Source organism: Engraulis encrasicolus, chromosome 22 (assembly GCF_034702125.1).
Source record: "Engraulis encrasicolus isolate BLACKSEA-1 chromosome 22, IST_EnEncr_1.0, whole genome shotgun sequence".
NCBI classification, from domain to species: Eukaryota; Metazoa; Chordata; class Actinopteri; order Clupeiformes; family Engraulidae; genus Engraulis; species Engraulis encrasicolus.
The window spans coordinates 19,136,052-19,159,736 of NC_085878.1; the positions used below are offsets into that span (position 1 = coordinate 19,136,052).

General features: G+C 42.5%; 2 protein-coding genes across 2 annotated transcripts; both read left to right on the forward strand.

The window, feature by feature from the left end:
* The first annotated feature begins 4,000 nt into the window (after nucleotides 1–4,000).
* Nucleotides 4,001–8,776, forward strand: LOC134439334 (uncharacterized). Its single transcript, XM_063189242.1, has 11 exons — nucleotides 4,001–4,161; nucleotides 4,481–4,543; nucleotides 4,684–4,705; nucleotides 4,826–4,890; nucleotides 5,049–5,216; nucleotides 5,498–5,626; nucleotides 5,873–5,908; nucleotides 6,000–6,067; nucleotides 8,006–8,097; nucleotides 8,309–8,355; nucleotides 8,549–8,776. Exons 1-11 carry the CDS (start codon nucleotides 4,105–4,107, stop codon nucleotides 8,774–8,776), a joined length of 975 nt encoding a protein of 324 aa, XP_063045312.1. The 5' UTR covers nucleotides 4,001–4,104.
* A 2,219-nt stretch (nucleotides 8,777–10,995) lies between these two features.
* On the forward strand, nucleotides 10,996–22,191 carry fnta (farnesyltransferase, CAAX box, alpha). Its single transcript, XM_063188880.1, has 9 exons — nucleotides 10,996–11,225; nucleotides 11,654–11,739; nucleotides 13,157–13,271; nucleotides 13,370–13,474; nucleotides 13,711–13,837; nucleotides 14,185–14,333; nucleotides 15,830–15,892; nucleotides 16,843–17,020; nucleotides 21,211–22,191. The coding sequence occupies exons 1-9, from the start codon at nucleotides 11,101–11,103 to the stop codon at nucleotides 21,331–21,333; spliced, it is 1,071 nt and encodes a 356-aa protein (XP_063044950.1). The 5' UTR covers nucleotides 10,996–11,100; the 3' UTR covers nucleotides 21,334–22,191.
* The last annotated feature ends 1,494 nt before the right edge of the window (nucleotides 22,192–23,685 follow it).

The window sequence follows — 23,685 nt, forward strand, 5'->3', positions numbered from 1 at the left end:
CTCTACAAAGGTGTCTGGGAAGCTCTGGAAAATCTCAGTTTCAAGAGTGACTTGAATGTCCAGAATGCTGTGTGCAAAAACCTCTAAATCAACCACCAGTTAACACCAGATAACAAAATGTTGATCATCCCGGTCTAACAAGTAAACACTAGGTTACCTCTGGGGAGGTTGAACCCATTTGTAGTACAGACCCCAGATTGATGGAAATGGTTGATTTGATTCATTATTGTCCAGTATGGAAACTTGTCTTCAGTTTCACCATTGTAAAAGACTTACAGTTACACATGATACATTTAAAGACATTACACATTTAAGACGGCCACGCAAGAACAATCTGGAATACCACTCCAGTAAATGGATAAATAAATAGGTGAGCTCTAACTAACAATGTAAGAAAATAAAATAAGATATTACACGGAATAGCAAGTAAATAAATAGATAGCTACATACCACTCCAATAAATAGATGCTTACATTGAATAGCCTACTAGTCATAATGACTCATCTAAGATATAAATCCCTCTTGTTTATTATGTTAACTGCATTTTGGGACAAATTATTTCTTGTATAAGTTTCTAGTGGCATTAGGTACTCTAAAGCGTCTCCCAGAGGGTAAGGGCTCAAATTCGCAGTGCAGGGGGTGGGAAGGGTTACTAATGATCCCCAGTACTTTTCATCTCATATTCTCTTTGTACATGTGTATTCTCTTTGTGTATTCCAATATGCAACCTTGTGTCCTCCACTTGTGCTTGTGGCCTCACGTTCTGCTGTTGCCCCACCTCCGTGGAGAAAAAAAAAAAGTTTCCCCACTGTCAGCCTAGCCACTACTATTTTTGGGGGACTATTCTTCATTCACCATCCAGTTTGCAAATGAGAAAATGACATTAGCATTGTGCTTGTGCAAGATATTGAAATATAATGCTGTTGTCAGTGATGTCATCACAACGTGTTACTTCCTGGTACGAGGCCACAAGCACAAGTGGAGGATGCAAGGTCACATATTGGCACCCATAGAGTCCATGCTCCTCTGTGGTTTCCCTATGTTTTTTGTGGCCATTTTTGTGTTTAGTTTAGTCCTCCCCCGAATGTTTAGATTGCCATACCACATAATCATATTGAAAGACAAAACACTCTCCACTAAACTTTTGTATGCCATTTCAAGTATCGCACTGTTTACCCCAAAGTTGTTTAGCTTACGCAGTAGGTACAGACGTTGGGAGCACTTTTTGTAAATAAAATCGCAATTTACCTTAAAATTGAGTGCACTGTCAATGTATGTACCCAGATACTTTAAATCATTGACTATTTCGTCCTCCTACCCTTTAATGAGCAGGTGTTGTGCCACGTCTCTGTCCATTTGAAAAGTTAACTCCTTGGTCTTACATTTATTTGTAAGTGACTAGATTGGCACCACTCTTGAAGTCTTGACACATGATTAAAATTGGCTTGCTCTCTCTCCAAGTCCCCTTTTAGAAGAAGACCGGCTAGGGCCATGTCATCCGCATACTTAAATAATCTAAAATAATCTTGATGTATTATGAACTCATTCGTGTAAATAGAGAAGAGCAGTGGTGACAAAATGGTGCCTTGTGGTGATCCTGTTTTCAGTACAATTTCCTCTGTATTGCTTCCCCAGATTACTCTCTGAGGCAGGTCAGAGAGGAAGTCTCTGACGCAGTGTATGATACCTCGGTTAACCTTAAGATCCAACAGTCTCTGCAGCAGGATATGTATTTGCATAGTGTTGAATGCAGATGTGAAGTCTATAAATAAAATCCTGGCATAATGTGTTGGAGTTTGCAGATGTTTAGCAATACTATTAAACAAGGTGACACTTGCATCATTTGTCCCTCTCAAACTGTAGGTTATCCAAGGAGCTGCACACTGAGGATGTATGTTATGTGTTTACTGATAACTCTTTCCATACACTTACATAATATGGATGTTGGGCAATCGGTCTAAAATCATTTAATTCTTTTGCTCCTGTTTTTTTAGAGATAGGAACTATATTTGATAACTTCCATGACTTAGGGACTGTGGTTGTCTGAATAATTATTTGAAATAAGGCAGTTAAAACATTTTTCAATTGATATGCACATGCTTAAGCACTTTCCTCCCCAAGTCCATCGGGGCCTGCTGCTTTGTTGGGTTTGATGCGGCCAGACTTGAAGCAATCTCATGTTCTGTGAGACTGATGGGCCTAAACATGAACTCAACACAGCCATTATACTCGCAATACATTTTTGATCAATAATAATAAAAAAAAAACAGGTCAAGACGACCTCAATAGAGATCTGATATCGCAAATGACTACTGCAGAACTCCTCAAGCAGTATGACTGTGGAAGGACGGCACTGAAAGTGGAAGAGATTTGTCATTGTGATCACATGGCAAACAGAGGATGGCAGCCGGGTAAGGAGCAATGTATGGACAGTACCATGCTCGGGGAACCTCAGGGCACAAGTTTGGATAAGGGTGCTCATTATTCTGCTGATCCTTTCTCTGACGATGCCACAAAGACGTTCAATGGTATTTAGGTCTGAAGAAATGCTTGGCCAGTCCTATCTGCTTTACACTCAGCTTCTGTAGCAAGGCAATGGCCATGTTGACTGTGTGCTTGGGGGACATGATTGTTTTGGAAAACTATGCGGCCCCGTTTCTGGAGGGAGCGGTGTAGGCTATGTCACAGTACATGTCGGCATTCTTCATTTGAGCTTTAGCTCTCCAATGCCTCTAGCACCCATGCAGCCCCAAAAATGACATTCCCACTACCATGCTTGACTATCTGCAAAACCATCTGAACCAAATATGTTTATTTTTGTCACGCCAGATCAAAGGTTCCAGTATTTCATAACAGTAGTCTGCTTGTCTTCAGCAAACTATTTGTGGGCTTTCTTGTGCATGATCCTTAGATGAGGCCTCCTTGGGATGATAGCCATGCAGACCAATTTCATGCAGTGTGTGGCATGTGGTCTGAGCACTGACAGGCTGTCTCCTCATCACTTCAACCTCTGCATCAATGCTGGAAGCCAACCTCAGGGGATGCAACATCTTTGGCAACCAATGGGAGGCCTGTTCTGAGAGGCACCTGTCCCCCTAAACCACTGGAAGGACATGGGCAGTAGGCAGAGGCAACAAATTGCCACTACAGCACTGTACTTTAAAGTCTTTCTTTGCTGTTATTCACCATTTATAGGCTTGGGGCCCCAAGCGGCTGCCTGCCTTGCCTGGTAAAAAGATGCACCTCTGGCAGTAGGTCAGTTTCAGTGTTGCAATCTTATAAACTAGGGCCTAGTAGGCCATCGTAGTGTAGAGCTTCCGAGAGTTCAACGAGGTCCCATGTCAACATGTTTACCACAGTGTCCCATGGAATGATATAAGGCAAACATGTGACGGTTGTACCCACTTTTGTGAGATAGGGCCTACTGTATGGGGAGAGCAAATTTCCATATTTCAGGCCATCAAGGCATTTGAATATGAAACAGTAGGGTTATAGAGTAGGCTAGCCTTATGAGGATTCTTAATATGACTATCCTCATTCAAATTTTAGGCTATATCTGTCATATTTAATGCATTCATGACCGGGCTGCTGCCTTTGTCTTGTCATTATTAACAAAGATAGGTAGCCTACCCATAGCCAACATATGAATTAATGGTAGGCCTATAGCCCAGCATAGAAAATCAAAGTATTATTATTATTGGTATTATTATTATTATTATTATTATTATTATTATTATTATTATTATTATTATTATTATTATTATTATGCTTCGTTTCATGCATTTCTTTCATGCGTCATGAATAGGCCTGAACGTCACCGCATCAGGTTATTTAAAAATAAACCAAAAAAAGCCTGATAGGGAAACATCATTATGACACAACTCGGACCGTCTCCCGACGTTCTAGTTTAAGCCCCGAAGTTCTAGTTCAGACTTTAACGTTCTATGTGGCATTTTGCATTCATTTCGAAACTTGACACACACGAGACGAGCGCATTGTTGATACCTCCGTTGAAAATATTACTTTCTGCAGTGACTTTTGGTTCATCTGGTGAAGCTTTTGCGACACCTATTGTTCTACATTGAGAACTGCATTCATCCGGCGATGGAATTCATAGAAAACGTCCTGTCGTTTTCTTATTTCATGGACTTCTCTTACGGCGTAAGTCAGTTTTTTGTGCTCATAATTTGAATTTGTCGGAATTTAGACGTTTTTTTTCTGTGCTAACCCTGATACATAGATTTTTGACAATAAAGTAGGCCTATGCCTAAACTTGACTTGACTTGACTTGACTTGAGCTTGAGGTCTAGGCCTGTTTCTGTTTTCTATGAGGTCACGTTATGATCATGTTTTATTTTATTTATTTTTCCGTTCCAAACAGCTTAGTTTGCTTTTTTTTCCACAAGAGATATTTTTCTGTTTTGAGATTTTGGATTAATGTAAAGGGGGGTCTGACTAACGTAGGGTGTGTTTCTTGTAGTCCTTACAGCTGTTCTTTTCTGTGGTGATACCGCTGGTGTTTCTGTGGAAAGGATCATTTCATGTGAGTTGCTTTTGTGATAATGCTGTGTTTTAGTGCTACACCTGCTAAATTGAATTGTGCTAACATTGCTTCATTTAATTATTTCGTAGGCTATAGGAGGATTATGTAAGTTTGTGTACTCACCTTGCAATGTTTTACAGGGCCTTCAGGAGAAGTGGCATGGTAAGCTGCTATTACAGCAATTAGGCCTACTTTTAAGTGTATTTATTTAGGCCATATTGATTGATTGATTGATTGATTGATTGATTGATTGATTGATTGATTGCTCTGTTTTATCTTCAGGCTTCAATATGGACGATACTGAATGTCAGGGCCAGGAGGCCATGATTACCGAGTTCAATTTGCAGGTAGCTTTTCCAAAACTTTGACAAATGAATGAGTGAAAAATGAAAATCACTTAAAATACTCAAAAACATTTAACTACGGCGACAGTTATAAAGCCTAGTAATAGACACATTCTGTCAAAACTTTTCCATACCATTACCACTCTTTTTCTTAAATACAGAACAAGAAACTGCAGGATGAGCTCCAGGCTTCCAGGTGTTCCCAGCTTGCCACGGAACAAGAAAACCTCATTCTGAGGTCCACCATTTCAACACTGCAAAGGCAAAACACCCACAAGGAGGAGAGAATCAAACTTCTCACCAAGAAATTGGCACAACAGACCGACATGGTTAGTGTTCCACAATGCATGGGCACGCACTGTATGGGCCTACTAAGTATTATCCTCTTTGGTTGTACTGTATTTTTCTTCTAACTCAAATTAAGTTATACTCACTTGCTCAAGTCATACAGGATCATATGAGATGAAGTATGAATGACATGGTTAGCTATATGGTGCTTGGAAATGCTGTATTATCTTGTACAGTATTTTTTGTTGTATTTATGCTATTCTTCTTCTAACACAATTTATTCATTCAATCGTATAAAATGATTTATTGCTTATGTCATTAGGTGATCATCCAGATTGAAACGGAGAGCCACCCTCTTGAGCCCAGAGATGGAATTGCACAGGACAGACTCACAGTTCTTCAGCACAAGGTCACTGAGCTGGAAAACAAGGAAATGTCCTACAAGACCAGGGTAAGTCCACCCAGCAGTTATAGGGTTGATTTACAGTAACACACAGGTCACATCCGTTCGGAAAAGCACTGACTGTGTGTGTGTGTGTGTGTGTGTGTGTGTGTGTGTGTGTGTGTGTGTGTGTGTGTGTGTGTCCAGGTGTACATCTGTGTATGTGAGGTTGTCCCGTTTTTGCTCATTTCTGCTTTCTATCTTAATCGTCATGTTTTAACACATAAATACAACTGTTTGTTTTTGTGTTTACAGATTGCCTCACTGGAAACGGCCACCCATAAGAGACTTGTAAGTATATTTTATTCCATTACACCATTATGTTAATGTTTGAAATCCATTTTCATTCCAGTATTAACATGTCTTCTTTTGTTTGAAACAGATGAAGTCATCAGCCTTACACAGACAGCTTGTGCACAAAAGTGATGAGGTCTTTTTCCTCCATCATAGGTACGGCATATGTTTCTGTTCTCATTGCCATTTCAATTTGACTATTAGCCAGACACTTTTCTCAACTGAAAGGTTTTTGCATTTGATGTTTCAATTTCAGTTGCATGCAGTATACATGGTAGTCACATCTACACTGGACTGGACGATGCTATAATTTATCACTTGTAGTTTTCAACCTATTAAGACACAGCGTTATCAATTTGCTGTTACCAATGACCTAGTCGTAGTGCATTACTACAGGCCCTGTGTTATGTCATAGTATAGTCCTATGGTACTTAACTTTTCAGTGACTATTACAGCGTGCCTCTAGAGGTATGGCATGCATTAAGGGAATACATCAAAGATTATACATATAAGATTTTCACACTGTGCACTAACATATCCCTAATCCTAATATTTACTCTAACCAAATGTACAAACCCCAACTCCATAGAAGTTGGGACACAAGGTAAATTGTGAATAATAACAAAATACTGCCATTTTCAAAACGTCTGATTCTTACATTAGATGGAGAATGGCACAAAGAAAACATCAGCCATCAAAGCTGACTAAAATTATTGTTTTGGGGGATATTCATGAATATGTAACAACACGTCTCAAAAGAGTTGGGACGGGGATAATAAAAGGCTGCAAATGCCAAGGAAGACTAAAAACAAAACAAAATACAACACTTAAAAGTTAAATACATTAACCGATGGGATGACTTTATATATAAAAAAAACTGTGTTAATTCCTATCTTGGACATGATTTCACCAGCTTAAATGGAGGGTGTATTCCTTGTCATATTTTGCAATGTTTTCCTTTCTGTAGTGCTTACAGCTAGACAGGTCTTGACCAAAAGCCTGCCATTTTATCACCAGCTGGTCCTTATGATGGAGTTAAACTATTAAAACATAGTAGAGAATGCAATTTGTCCTTACTATGTGGCAGTAATTGAAGATATCCCTTCAAATACAATGTATGAGTGGCTTTTCATGCTGTTTAAAACCCTTTTATATCATTCAGCACTGTATTTAACTCTACAGATGAGTGAGAACAGCTTAACCAATGCACTACTGCACCCCTATGCCATCATGGAGGCTGACTTTTGAAGTTAGCACTAACACAAGTTGGATGGTCCATTTTCACTGTAGCACAGGATGTGCAAGAAAAAAAAAAAGAATTGACTTCTGCAACTTCTGCTGACTTCAAAGGACAGTTTCCCATGTCTTCTGGGTCTATTTCAAGTGAGCTCCGGTGCATAGGAGAATGTTAAACCCCTCTTTCATTTGCACATATTAATCATTCTTAATATTGTCAATTTTCAATAGCTGTAATTCTTGGAGTGCTATAGTGAGACTCCAAGGGATATATATTTCATGATGTCATAAACCTATACAATGATTTTAATGACAAAAATATGTCTTATATACACTCAATCATGGTAAATCAAAGGGAATTCAAAAATGTATGTAATAACTATGGTAATTATTCCCTCTGCATCTTTAATTCTGAGTGACTCAGCCTCTCTGTGATGGTCTTATACCTGAACACTCATATTGTCCCTCAGTGCAATTCATTTTGAAATGTTCTTCTTTGTTGTTTTATCTTATTTGGATGTTTATTACATCTCAGTGATCCCCGTCCCAACTTATTTGAGAAGTGTTGCAGCTATGAAATTAGAAATGAGTGCACATGTCCCCCAAAACAATATTTTTTTCTCGGTTTTAACACTCAATATGTTGTCTTTTCACTATTCTCCATCTAATGAATGGTTTGAATGTTTTGAAAATGATAGCATTTTGATTTTATTCACAGTTTACCAAACTTCCCAACTTCACCGGAGTTGGGGTTTGTATATTGTTACATATTTGTCACAGACTTTGCTGTATTGATAATGTAAGCATTACTCAAACATGATGTACTTGACTTGACCATTGAACTTTCTCCACACACAGGCTTATGGAGAGCATGAAGAGGGTAGCTGTGATGAGGGGAACCCGTTTGGTGCCTCTTCACCCCCTTAACCAGAAGTCCAAATATGGAAGAGGTCAGTTGCCCTTTCCTGCACCCAGTCTGAACTTACTTTTTATTTTATGTTACATAGAGCAAGAAAGGTCAGCAAGTTTATACCTTTGAACAAACGATGACATCCCTGCCTTACAGTGTTATGCTCTTGATCACTCGATGCTCATTTGCAGAATGTTATTGCACTAATTATTCTACTGCAAGCTTACTCACACTTTGTTTCTCATCCCTAGTGAGAGACAGCTGGAACAAGATCCTGACCAGGACTCGGCTTCATGTGGTAAGTCAAGCTGAGGTTTGCGGTCTTTAGCTGAGAGTATTGGTATGAGGTTGTGTAGCAATTATTAATGTATTTTCTACTTTAATATGTAAATGTATATCTATATCTTTTCATAAAGTCTGTAGCTTGTGTCAATCAACCCAGGACTTTTTCAGTGCCCAAAGTTCTAATTGCATGCTTTTACCATCCACAGATTCCTGAGGAGAGAGGGGATGTTGCACCCAGGATGAACCTCAGAATGGCTGCACCTCACCGGGCCACCATATTGGCTGCACCTCTCTGGGCCAACAGAATGGCTGCACCTCACCGGGCCACCATATTGGCTGCACCTCTCTGGGCCAACAGAATGGCTGTACCTCACCGCCGGCCCACCAGAATGGCTGCACCTAACTGGGCGCCTACAGTGGCTGCACCTCACTGAGCCAACACAATGGCTGCCCCTCACTCGGCCACCTTCCACCTGTAGGCCTACTGATGCCAGCAGCTCCCTTCACCTCCCCCATCTCCTCCACTGTTGCCCCGGATCATCACTGTTGACTCCAGACTGCCCCGGCATCGATTTGCCATATGTCTCCTCCAAGACATATATTTTAAATTATTTTTGTTTTCTTTAATATTGTTATTATTGTTATTATTATTTTTTATTATTATTGCTATTATTTTTATTATTATTATTATTGCTATTATTATTATTATTATTACTATTATTATTATTATTAATAAATTACATTATTCATTCCAAATGTACTGATGTGTCATTTTTCTGCCTATTACCTATCCTACTATATTCGATAGAGTTAGTGGGTGGGTTGCTTTGCTGAATAACTCATGACTGTATCGTTGTGAAAATTATCCATTATGTGGGTATTCACCATTGCTCAAACTATTTGCTTTTTGGTGATGATCTGAGCCCAACCTTCTTACTACCTTTGACTCCTTACTGCGCTGAGTATTGCCTAACAACAGAACAGTAAATCAAAAGTGACTTTACCCACTATTCCCTAACTCCTCATACCCATGGGATAGCCACTCTGTAATACCTTGGACTTTTTACTGCACTGAGACTCTTAACATAGGACAATAACCCAGGACAATCACTTTTACTACACTGTGTGTGTGTGTGTGTGTGTGTGTGTCTGTGTGTGAACTGATGAAAGGGTAACTGCTGTACTAAATATATGTTTACTGTGCAGTGTGGTATAATGTGTTTAGGTCTGTGTGTGTGTGTGTGTGTGTGTGTGTGTGTGTGTGTGTGTGTGTGTGTGTGTGTGTGTGTGTGTGTGTGTGTGTGTGTGTGTGTGTGTGAGCAAGAGAGAGAGAGCGTGGGCATGTGTTTGATTACTGATGTAAGACTATTTGCTATACTCAGATTTTGCTATATGTTTACTTCAATGTGCAATAATGTGTATCAGGTATTTCTTTATGTCTTGTATCCTCGGGATTAGAATAAAAGTACTCTACTCTATTGAACTTCACCAATTCACATTTTCCTCCATGAACGAAATAAATGTGAGAGTGTGCACTGCCTTGAGCTTCGTTTTAGTGTAATACCATATCCTAATACGTAGGCCTCGTGCTTCACAGCATAAACTGTCCCTACACACAGTAGAGGCCAGATGATTTAGGGCAGGGGTGTCAAACTCAAATTGACTGAGGGCCAAAATCAAAATCTGGAGCGAATTCGCGGGCCAAACTCCTTTTTTAAATAAAAAATGGACTAAAATTGTGCATGCATGCATTTCATACTCATAGTTAAATTTCACATACACTCTTTTCCATCATATTTGTTAGTTCAAATGTGTCTACACATCCTGTGACACAGCAAATTTCATGTTGAAGTCATATTACGCTATACATTGATGGTGTATGTGGGACAATTGTAATAGACATTTGAAATGATCTCGCGGGCCGAATAAAATGGCTCCGCGGGCCAAATTTGACCCCCGGGCCTGAGTTTGACATCCCTGATTTAGGGTCATGAAACTGCAATTAACTTCTTTCATTCACAATGCACCCAGTACATCTGCATCCACGTGGTAGGCCTGTTTGATGTCACTACCAGTAGAAAATTATGGTTTGTTATTGTAGCCTAGGTATAGTCAACATAAACACCAAATATAAAATGCTTTACAGTAAACATAAAAATAAAACTACAATAAAATTGATAATGGACTAATAGAAAAATACTAAATGATTAAACATGTAACTAAACTAAATAATAGGCTGTTATTTTTAAACGACAAAGGCTCGAGAATAACTATCTCAATGAGTAAAGAACACAAAATAAAAAGATTAGCTGAAGGAAAATGTTTTTTTTTTTTTAGGCCTACTAGAAGTTGCAAAAGATCATCATCATCATCATTATTAGTAGTAGTATTAGTATTAGTATTAGTATTACTTATTATTATTATTATTATTATTATTATTATGATTATTATTATTATTATTATTATTGGTAGCAGTCTTCCAATGTCCTTTTTGCAGACAATTTAGTGTGATGGAAGATGAGAGAAGCTTGAAACAATCACAAAGACAAGCTGTTCTGTAATGAAGTCACCGACAGGAGGCACTAGAGAGAGCCGAGAAACATGACCGGAACTTACGTCATGCGTTACACTGTAATGATTCCCTCTGACAACACGAGCTGGTTATTCGGGTGTCTGTGCTTGAGCAGTCTCAGCTGGCTGAGTCTTGAGTAGCTCCTGTCATCTCATTTATTCAAAGAATAAACGGATAACTTTCAGAATGTCAGGTCTGGAGGAAATCTCACCTCCTGCTATGGACACCCAAGAAGATGGGTTAAACGCAGGGAGTATGGACGCAGGGTCAGATTCAGAATATGGTGATCCCATGGGATATGTGTTTTACAGGTAAATGTGCTAATGCTAGCTTTGTGGTAAACCCAACCTGCTCAATTTACGCTAGTTTATCTTGTGTGGGCAATCAGCTTGAGTAGCGTATTAGTGTAGGAAGGTTCCAGATAAGAGGTAATCCAATGAACAACGCTTTAGTTTTTGCGAGGTAATGGTGTTAGTTTGGCAGATGAAACGTGTGTCGGTCTTGCTAGTTTGTTGTGGGAATAAAGGTTAGCGTTACATGTTCTGAAATCAATGTAGGCTACTCGGAGATCTCTGAGACAGATGATTCCATCTTCGAAAAAACCTTGTGGAACGGATGCTGTGTATTCAGCTAGAATTCTACTAGACTGCCGTGAATCAAGCTATTCGCCGCGATCACTACCAGATCTTATGTCTGTAAGTTACATTATGCTGACGTTTATGTTTTGACTGTTCTGCAGGGATCGGAAGGAATGGGCGGACATACAGCCAGTTCCCCAAGATGATGGACCCAATCCTGTTGTCAAAATCGCTTATTCCGACAGATGTAAGTGATTCCTATGTAGGCATTCTGTAGCCCTGCACTAACGTAAACTATAGGCCAAAGGACTTCTATATCATTGTGTAGGCCTAATGTTGTTTACTCACGCTGAATTTCAATCAAGATCAAGAGCTTTTATTGTCATTGACAAATAAATTTGACAACGAAATTGCGTTTTAGAATACACTGTACATGTACCCCAGGGCCGCTGCTCATACGGGCGCTGCCACTAACACACCTCCACCACCTAGGCTCAAGTTTAATACACATTGGGAAAGGATGAGGGTAAAAAAATTGTCCATGTCTTCATATTATAGAGTTAACATCAAGGCATAGATGAAAAAAACCTCATATTTTAGCAAAAAAAGCAGTAGAGACAAACATTCGTATGAACCGGGGGGTGGGGGTGGGGGGGGGTTGGAGATGGGGAAGGGAGAGAGGTTGCAGATAAGACAGAGGACGCGTTGAAGTTGAGGGAGGGGGGGGGGGTGGCACTGGGTAGTCCTATCCCCACTGTGCACCAGATCTTATCCGCCTGAGAGACGGCCTTGGCCTGGCCCACAGCAAGTCCAAAACAAACACCAGGTGTCCATTGTGATGGGTAGGGAGGCAGAGTCTCCTGACACTGCTTGTCCTCCAGGGAGAGATAGATGAGTCCTGACCTAGGTCAGGTCGCTGATTTGCTGGGGCGCCAAAGACAGATTAGATTCATGTTTGGGTTATTGCAGGCATTCCTTTTTACTGCTCTGCAGGGATACGCATGTGACTGGCCACACGTCTCAAATACAGATGAATTTCCAACAATTTTGCCTCCAGCCCGATCGATTCAATTTGGCGGTTGTGTGCGACAAGTCCATCAATGCGGCGATCCATAGCTTCGAGGTGGCGTTGTACGGCCACAAGCCCTTCCAACAGTCTGTCCATCGTACGGTGACCAGCCACAGAACTCTCCAAAACGCGATTCACAACCACATTCTGTGCTCGAACTTCACTGCCCACCTTATCAATCAAGCCGCGCAGCTTGGGGCCCATAATAGCTGCTGCGATCCTCGTACAGTTGCGGTAGATCAGGCCCAAGAGTAATCCAATTCCCAACAAGCCTGTCACCAGAAAGCCAAAGATGTATAAATCTTCAATGTCCTCCACGTCCATCGGAGCAAGACACATGATGCGCCACTTCCCCCACGGGTCCATCACGTAGCCAGCTGCCGATGTCCCGTCTGGACAGTTGGGCTCCCCCGAACCCACTTTGATCTTCGAAAAGATGGTGTCAATTGCGTTGATAGACCAGTTGACCAAATCCATTGTTAATTTCAAATTCAGGAGAAAAAGACAGCGGGAGNCTCAGTGCAAAAGCTCTCTGGAGGGCATCTAACCCATACCTGGAGGGCATCTAACCCATACCTGTTTGTTTTACCTGCAGTCACAGATGTCTACGACTATTTTCGTGCCCTCCTTAAAAATAATGAAAAGAGCGAAAGGGCTTTTGCACTGACATCCGATGCCATTGATCTCAATGCTGCCAACTACACAGTATGGTAAGTGAGGCTGCTAGATTGTGCCCATGGTCTGCCTTGAAAGCCACAGGCTTTAATATTACATGTGTAGTGTCCTTAATATGTGTTAATGTTTGTAGGCACTACCGGAGAGTTTTAATAGATGCTCTGAAGAAGGACCTTCGAGAGGAGATGAACTATATCACTAATATTATTGAGGACCAACCTAAGAACTATCAAGTATGGTGAGTGTATCCTGTCAATGTGTCTTCACTACCATTGATGCTATTACTTTATCCACATTAAAATCACAGGCCACTCACAAAAGTAATCGATGCAGGAATAGAGATGATTGTTTCATATCAGTTTCACTGTGTAGAAATAATAATCCTTCTCAGGACAATGAAGACTAGACTGTGTAATCCGTTTGAATTTACTCATAACAATGTTATTACCATGTCTTGGGCCTTGTTACCTCCAGGCATCACCGACGCATGATCGTGGAGTGGCTTAAAGACCCCTCGGAGGAGCTGGACTTCATAGCGGAGATCCTGAGCCAAGACAACAAGAACTACCACGCCTGGCAGCACAGGCAATGGGTCATCCAGGTACAGGGCACTGTCAACATACCTGCTCCTCCTCCACCATTTAGCTCTACAGCATATGAAGTCACATGTGTACAGTGTATTTGGTGTGTGTGTGTGTGTGTGTGTGTGTGTGTGTGTGTGTGTGTGTGTGTGTGTGTGTGTGTGTGTGTGTGTGTGTGTGTGTGTGTGTGTGTGTGTGTGTGTGTGTGTGCGCGTGTGGCAGTAGTATGTGTGACACCTTGAGTATAGAATTTCGGTGAATTGCACTGACATGTATACACAGAGACACATCGAAGAACTGACTGTTAAGTGTGTACGCACATGTGTTTCTGATATGTACTGTGTGTGTGTGCATGTTGTGTCTCCAGGAGTATAAGTTGTGGGATGGGGAGCTGGAGTATGTGGATCAGCTGTTGGAGGAGGATGTGAGGAACAACTCAGCCTGGAACCAGCGGCACTTTGTCATCTCCCGCACTACAGGCTATACAGAGCCGGCAGTCCTCGACAGAGAAGTACAGTGAGTGTCACTCAATTCAATTCGATCTTTTTTGTTGTTGGCAATGGCATACCTCTTTTCATAAGTTTTGCCAGAGCTTAGGCAATGACAAAAGTATTAAGGAAGTTAAGAGCATTATCAATCACTCTTCGCTGCAGGATTCACCATCCTTAGCTGCTCAAGTTGGAACTTTCATCACGTAAACACACAGCAACACTGGAGAAATGAAGGCCGGATGGGGGCCTTAACCTGTTTTTTAAACACTTCTGACCTTTCATTTCTTCTCAACCGCTAATCTGTATTTTTTTTTTTAAATGTATTGCATGTGAGGAAAAAAGTGCAGTACTTCATATGTGGGTATGAACATGCAGCTAATCATGGCTTGGTTTCTATGAGATTTTAAAACAGCAGCTGTGAATCAGAAGCACATCATAGTGGTTTATGCAAATACTGTATTTTATACTGTATTTTATTATAAAGTACTACTAGCTCCTTTATAGGTAGGATGTCGGGGATGTTACCTGTGTTTGTGTCAACTTGATTCGTTTCCACTTAGCTGTATTTGCTAAACTATCCGAGTTCACATGTGCTTGTCAGGAGCAAACACAGGAGTGTTACAATAAGAAAAAAATGAAAGCGTGCTAAAGTATCTACAGTAGATACATACATGTGGCCACAAACGGCATCAACCACTGATTGCGCAAAGAATGGCAGGTTTCAGCACCGGGCAGAGCTGGCCAAACTACAGGTGACACACACCAAGTCTCCTGGGACTTCCAAGAGTTTCTTTGATAGCGATTCCATACTGCCTGCCATTTGGATAGAGCTTTCCGAAATTAAGACCAAGTTGAGTAAGAGCGTGCATGCGAGATGCTACTGGCATGGCATTGTTCATTTAGCATCGCATCGCAGCACTGTGCCTTAAGCTTGATGGGACACCATGGTCATTATGCAGAGTAGGAGCGCTCCAAAATGTGGAAAAATAAATCCCCTCCTCCCAATTCACTTCTGAAACATATTTGTGTCTCATGATTAGCCTATTAGCATTTACAACAGGGGTTTCATGTAGGTATGGATGAAAAAGGTCTGTCTGTCTGTCTGTCTGTCTGTCTGTCTGTCTGTCTGTCTGTCTGTCTGTCTGTCCCAAATATTAGAGTAGAGCTGATCAGACGCTATTGTAGCTCTCACCAATGTCATATGAGTAGTCTAATTGTAGAGAATTATAGGTTACATGTAGAATGATACTGTACATGATAGTTACTTTGATTTCTTTAAGAGAGCACATTATGATGACTAGGCACAGGGAAGTCACCAAAATATATTATATAGCATCCCAGTTCTCTGTCTATTTATCTTTTTTTGTAGTACAGTACAAAACACAACACGGGCAAATAGATCCTACAGGCTCTGCAGTAGTCTTTTAAAATGTTTATAATGTTGCCTTTCCCGTAATCCTATGTACCGGTAATCAGTTTTCCTTGCTTAACGTCTGTTTTTTGCCCTTGTGTTTTTTCCAGGTACACACTCATACAGATTAAGAAAGCTCCCCATAATGAAAGTGCTTGGAACTATCTTAAAGGGTATGTGTGATTATGCCCATTGTGGCTGAAGAGACTGTCTGTTCACCGTATTCATTCATGTGGAAGGGTAATTGTAATGCTTAGATGTGGCCAACAGGGGGTAGCATCTATCCTTGCACACCAGTGACTTTCAAAGAACTGCTCTTGACACATAGAAAAATGTTCACCGCTTCTAACAGAATTCTAACAGTATCACTGCTGACAAATTTGATTAGTCATCAAGGCGTACACATTTATCCTTCTTATTCTCTCTCATATAATGTAAATGACCCTGCTGGAATAGATCTCAGCTGTCTGTCTATGGTAACTAACGATCTGTCTTATCTGGGGCTGTGACTGTAAATGACATTAGCCATCAATGTCGGTTGTCTTTCCATCATACCCAACAGTCTCTCTCCTGTTGTTTTGTGGCAAGGGAGCATTCTCCGTGATCAATGAATCAATCAAAATGTATTTATATAGCACAATATCACAACCATACATTTGACTCAAAGTGCTTTCAAATACACATACACATTCCCACATGGGTTTCTGAGCTCCTACCATGGCTCACTGTTCATTTTGATTCGTTTTTGAGGCTTTACACCATTACCCTGCTCATTCATATGTAACGTAAATGGTAATATTGGTATCAATATAAACTGTCTGTCAGTCGTAACATGTAACATAACATAATCGTAACAGGGCAGCCATGGCTCAGTGTTTACAGCGCTGGCCTTTAGATCAGAAGGTTGCCGGTTCAAATCCCACCTTTACCCCACCCTAATCCCACCTTCTTCCATGGCTGAAGTGTCCTTGAGCAAGGCACCTAACCCCACTTGCTTCAGGGACTGTAACCAATACCCTGTACCTAAAATATCTGTAAGTCGCTTTAGATACAAAAGCGTCAGTTAAGTGTAATGTAATGTAATGTAACATGCTCTCTCTGTCTTGCCTGTGTGGCTATGCAGCATCCTACAGGACCGGGGCCTGGGCTCGTACCCGGGGCTGCTGGATCAGGTGCAGGGCCTGAAGGAGACCCACTGCTCCCCGCACCTCATCGGCTTCCTGGTGGACATGTACGAGGACATCCTGGAGAACGCCAACACCGAGGAGGGGCAGGAGCAAACCCTGGCCAAGGCCTTAGAGGTGCGGGGTGTAAAACACACACACACACACACACACACACACACACACACACACACACACACACACACACACACACACACACACACACACACACACACACACACACACACACACACACACACACACACACACTTGATTTCTTTTATTTGGATCCAAGAGACAAACAAGGAGCACAAGATCCAAACATTGTGGAATAGGTGAAATGAAAGGTTAAAAACTACAGACTTACACCAATACCTGTATTATTGTAGCATTAAGCCTTTAAGGATGAACAACACATCTCTGTCTCCATATGTGCAAATTAACAATAACAGCTGAAACTGAACAGAACTAAGCCAAATTCTTTGCACCCCGTTGCACACACACACACACACGCACACACATGCACGCACGCGGCCTTAGAGGTGAGACATACGCACACATGCACGCACGCGGCCTTAAGGTCAGATTAGACTTCTGCAACTGCGCTCGTCAAAACTCGCGTGGGAGTGGCCACGAACCAACATTGTATTCATGCATCTGCGAGTTCTGCGAGGTCCGAGGTATCGTCGCGAGCCACATTTGAAATTGCGCGATTAGACTACTTTCACATTGTAAGCACTGCGGTCATTATTAAGCAATGTTGCTTTCTATCCCGGTTAGCTAGGTATTTTCACACAAATTGCAAAGGCAATGCACTGGTATCATTATTTGACATACCCAGTCTGTTTTCACGAACAGAAAATGCAAGCATGTAAAGACAGTTGATTCTGCCCATGTGTGTTTACATTCGGTGGAGGAACGGTAGTAAAACCGCAGGCATTGTGCCACGAGTGTTCAACTGATGCATTGTTTGTCACTTAGCTTGTAGCTTCGTGTATTGACGCACATTTACACACAAGGCATTAATAAAGTTTTTAACAGAATACAGCTCTGCTCTCGCAAACTACTGGCATTGCGCTGCCACAAGAACAGAACAAGGAAGTAGCGAGACGACCAATCATAGCGCCGTTTTGTCTGCGTACTCCGCGTCCGTCCGACGGATAGTTAGAATTTTTTCGAGGCGCTCGACGACGAGCGCAGAGCCTCTGAGAGGGGGGCGTGGACTCGCATAGACAGAAAACGGACGGACGCAGATTCTATGCGTCCTAAGCATAAATCTAGCTTTAGAGGAAAGGGGTGTAACACACACACACACACACACACACACACACACACACACACACACACACACACACACACACACACACACAAACATATCCTCACTCAGGCCTTAGAGGTGAGAGTAAAAGTCCATATCACACAGAGACACATACATGATAGAGCAGTGGTTCTCAACTTTGAACAAACGCCCCCTTGGCCTCATCATAAGCCTCCAAACGCCCCCTTGGCCTCATCATAAGCCTGACATCATAAGACTAATGCCCCCCAATGGCAACTAAGCACCGCCCCCTCTCAGCTGTATACTTCTCAACGCCCCACTAGAGCTCCCCATCGCTTCCTGGGGGGGGCTGTACCGCCCCCGTTGAGAAACACTATGATAGACCCTGGCTAAGGCCTTAGAGGTGAAAAACACACACACACACACACACACGCACACACACACACACACGGGAGACCCTGCCCACACACACACACACGTCAGACCCTGCCATGGCCTTAGAGGTGAGGGTACAACTCTCTCTCTGTTTCACACATACACTCTCAATCAAGTACAACACCAAAACAACAAGAATACATGGCAATGGAAGGTTTAATGTCCACAGTGAGTTTTTGCGTGTGGTGGAGAGGTTAGCAAACCCACGGCAGGAGCTACAGTGAAATGACATGGCAATAAAGCCTACTGCATCACAGCATCTGTCAACAGATCTTTTTCGGTTGTTGTTATGGTTGTTTTTTCCCCTTTCATCAAATAGCATTTGACCTCCATTCCAGTGTGACAGCTTTAGAAATCAATGCACAGTGCCTCTAATTACATAATTGTCAGGGAGGGATGTCAGTCACTTTAAAGTATTTTGTGAATGGTAATGGTAGAGTAATTGAACCAAATTAAAACGAATTGCTGGTTAATATGAGAAAGTTAGAAATAGTTATCTTTTTTGTAAACTGTGTTCACTGTGTAATATTTTTAGTAGTTTATTTCCAGAATTCATGCTTCTCATTCAGAAATGTTACCTTTTCCACTAATACTTACCATCACCATCAAATTCTATGTATTCATTATGACTGAAAAAACTGCACTTTCATACATGAAAGTGGGGATGTTCTCCATGTTGCACAATTAAAGTAATACTGGGTAGTTTTCCAGAAATAGACATGTTTTAGCTGTAAAATTTACTATACTTTGGTCATACTAGTAAATATTAGTTTATTATTTTGTAAATATTAATGAAAAGATTACAATTGGCAAAAGGCAACACAGTTTCAATGAGCAGCATAGTTGCAAGCTGTATATAGAAAGTAGTTGTTCTCAGGATTGTAGCAAGCATACAATATTCATGTAGAAGACTACCACTTGCTAGTTACCTCCAGGTCTAATGATCTGATCAGTTGCTCAGTCACAAAGCAAGTACGTTTTGCAAAAACAACTGTGTTGCAGTCAAATCTCCGGAGCAATTTAGCTAGAATAAAACATGAATGAAACAGTAGACAGCAGCGAAGCAGGCATTCAGGATTCAGGAAGGAAGCCGTCAAAGATGGATGGCTGGATCAGGGGAATCAGGCCAGGATTAGGATCTCTCTCTCTCTCTCTCTCTCTCTCTCTCTCTCTCTCTCTCTCTCTCTCTCTCTCTCTCTCTCTCTCTCTCTCTCTCTCTCTCTCTCTTCTTCCTCCTCCTCCAGTCAACCCCCTCTCTCCATCTTCTATTCTCCTTCTGCTTTCTGTGTTTTTACTTTCGTTCTCTCTTGTTCCCACCAGCTGCTGTTTTCCACCAATTGCAGTGCGTCTGACATCTTGAGTGGCAGCGTGTGTGTGTGTCTGTCTGTCTGTCTGTCTGTCTGTCTGTCTGTCTGTCTGTCTGTCTGTCTGTCTGCGTTGGCTCCATGTGTGGGCATGACGCCTGCTTGAAGGAAGGGAAGGGAAGAGAAGGGGAGGCACGGTGCGGCATGGCAGTGCAGTGCAGTGCTGTGTGCGGCCTGTGTGAGTTAATGAGGTTCCTAGGGAGCAGCTTTGTCTTCCTGAGTGCGTCTGCGTAGCGCTCAGCTCTGCTCTGCCTTGTCTGGGTGTCTGATCTCGGGGCTCTGAGATGGCGTGGGCAGGAAAACAGGAAACAGACACTCTTCCTCTCTCTGATTCGCATGTGATCCTGCCGGTAGATTTGCAGAAACACGGTTGGTGTGTGCGTGTGTCTCTGTGTCTCTGTGTGTGTGTGTGCGTGTGTGCGTGTGTGTGAGTGTGTGTGTGTGTGTGTGTAGCAGTGAGCTGTCGGTCAAGTCCGGGTGGTGTTACCCAGCTCATTTACTTTGAATGGGATTGTCTTGTCTGCGAGCCGGCATTTTCATAGAGATTCTGCCGTAGCGAACAAGCAGGAGAGACAGGATAAGGAGGCCTTATGAAGAGAGCGCAAGGCTGTCTTTTTACTTTCACACCTTGTTAATAGAGTCTGCCAACTCACGGGATGGGTGATTGGTAGCCATTCATTTTTGCGTCTGGAATTGGCCACCATTCAACAAGCCATACAGTACATTTCTATAAGCTACATGCTGATGTTTAAATTATTCATCAACCACCATGCCAACTCAGCCAAATAAGTTTTATTGTAAGCTGCATGACAATAGTGCGTGTGCGTGTGTGTACATTAAAAAGTTTGTAAATTGTGGAAGTTAGAGACTAGACCTTCTTTGCCTAGATTTCCTGTACCGTTCTCTCTTTGTTGTTATCACATTGTCAGGGTTAAAAATAAAAAATCAGTGCAATGCAATTTTTAGGAACATTATCAAATTGTCAATGTTTGCAAAGGTGCATGTCTAAAATGTCTTCCTCCCCTCTACTTCTTTCTCTCTCTTCCTCCCATTTACTGTACTTCTTTCTCTCTCTCTCTCTGTGTCTCTCTCTCTGTGTGTCTCGCTGTCTGTGTGTCTCTCTCTCTGTGTGTCTCGCTGTCTGTGTGTCTGTCTGTCTGTCTCTCTCCTCTCTCTCTCTCTCTCTCTCTCTCTCTCTCTCTCTCTCTCTCTCTCTCTCTCTCTCTCTCTCTCTCTTTCCCCTCCCCCAGCTGTGTGATCTGCTGGCCCAGGAGATAGACACCATCAGGAAGGAGTACTGGAGATACGTGTCCCGCTCGCTCCAGGTCAAGTACGGCTCTGGAGAGGCCGAGACGACCCCCAACGATGCCTGACGACTCCGCCCAGCAGCGCTCCAGCACTCCACTGAGGAACGGAGCGATCTGATTGGACAGGACAAGACCAAAAACAAACGAAATAGTAAGACGAGAAGTCCCTGGAAGAGAGAACCACATACGACGCAAAGAAGAGACACTGAACGAGGGGACAAAACAACCTGACCAAGCACAGCTCATGCTCCGCTGAAGGGACAAGTCGAAAACCTTGTTTAAACTCCTTAACCGTGGTATAGAAGAAGATAAAATAACACAAATGAGTTGTGAGAGGTCTAGTTTGCCTTTATTTTAGATGTGAATTGCAGTAGAGAGAATAAAGTGAAGAGAGTTTACTGTACTGACAGTATGAAAGATGGGCCTTTGATAGAACACATCCACTTCTATTCTCTGTGAGTTTGGTTCTCTGTCAGCTACTGTACTGTTTAGTGTTGCGCTTCAGCAAACCGGACTGAACTTCTGTCTACTACATTTAACAGCACCGAGAGGCTTTTCTTTTGCCAAAACACTGCACTCCACTGTATTAATCAAGTCATGATTGTGCTTCATGATTACAATCCTTTTTGTATGCTTAGAGAATTAATAATAATGATCATCTTTATTTAAAACAAATGTCTTCTGACGTCTTTTTGTATGAACGTGTCCCGCTCTCTCCAGTGGGGGGTTGTGGGTTTTGCCGTCAGAATGACATCGACTATATTGATTAAGGTGGACAGAAATGGGTGTTTGTCTGTTGCAGAATTGTCTTGTTACCTAGTTACCGTTTGAAGAAGACTTTCCTTGTCTGCGTGTGCAGATGCAGTACCTGCGTTGAGTGTGGGCGGTATACCTTTAGTGCGCCTTCGAATATGCCCTCATTGGCCTGAATATTAAAAACAATTTATGTAGCCAGGCTAAGGAACAGCTTTTAAATCATCTGCCCTTCTCGCGAGGCTTTCTACGTGATTAATTCTCTACTTGTTTGATGTAGCTTTGTAAGCCACGCATGCACTTACCCCAGAGGGCAGCCCAGCCCCAAGGCTGAAGTGGGTGGGTGGGTGTGTGTGTGTGTGTGTGTGTGTGTGTGTGTGTGTGTGTGTGTGTGTGTGTGTGTGTGTGTGTGTGTGTGTGTGTGTGTGTGTGTGTGTGTGTGTGTGTGTGTGTGTGTGTGTGTGTGTGTGTGTGTGTGTGTGTGTGTGTGTGTGTGTGAGCCCCACTGATGGCAATTCTGATGGTGTCAGCCTTTATTTCCTCGGAGGCAAAGCAGCAGGCACCTTGAATGGCGACGCACTTGTGTCAGCACAGACAGGTGATCATGTAATGTATTATTTCGAAGTAAATTGCTTTTATGGAATGAGCGATTGGGAGCGAGAGCGTGTGTGTGTGCGCGTCCGTGTCTGTGTGCGTTCCTGTCTGCATGTGTAGTCATGAGAGACAGGAAGGACTAGCTAGTATGGATGTGTGCACATTTCCCCGTTTTCCCTCTTTTGTCCTCTTCCTTCTTCCCCTTCAGCGGCAGCCAACCCAAGGTGTCGCATCTAATCAGTGGCTGGCAACGGGCCTTAAGTGGATATTATTTGGGAAATGGCTAATAGGAGAAATTGGTAGAGGGAGATTGGAAGTGTGAGAGGCGGTCGGCACACGCTAAACCCCTGCGGAATTGAGTTTGTCACCCCACTACTAAAGCCAACGATCAATGGCGCCGTGAAGCAGCGTCGTCCCGGGGTCCATGCCAGTTTTTATCCCCTGAGTTTATTGTTACATACACACACACACACACTCATTCCCTGCCTGCTTTATAGTGTAGACTCAAATATACCCCCTTTACATTCAGCCATTAGCTTTTTTACGAGCCGTATTACATCTAGAACTTTCCCGTGCTTATCTGATTTATGCCCTCTAATGGGGACACTGTAAATTGTTTCCGTATCCAGCCTCCAGCCTTCAGACGCGTGCCTGCGTCCAGTCCAGTCGTGCGCTTGTGCAGAATAATACGATGCCGTCATTAGCAGCATTACGGACCAAATGAAGTCTCTGGATGAATGGACCTGCCCCTGCCAAGCTGTTACTACTGACATGTGTGAGTACATTGAAAGAGAAGGGGGGCAGGGGGGGGGGGGGGGGGGGGGGGGGAGGGGGGGGGGGGGGGGGGGCGGGGGGGGGGGTTAGTAGAAATCAATCAAGGATGTGTGTGAAGGCCCTACTGTGTCTCTAACGGTAGGGCACTGGGCTGCAACGCCGGCGACCCGGATTCGATTCCGGCCTGGGTCCTATGTCGATCCTTCCCCACATCTCTCTCTCCCCATTCGTTTCCTGTCACTCCTTCACTGTCCCGTCATAAAATGTCACAAGTCATAAAATACAAAATATATATAT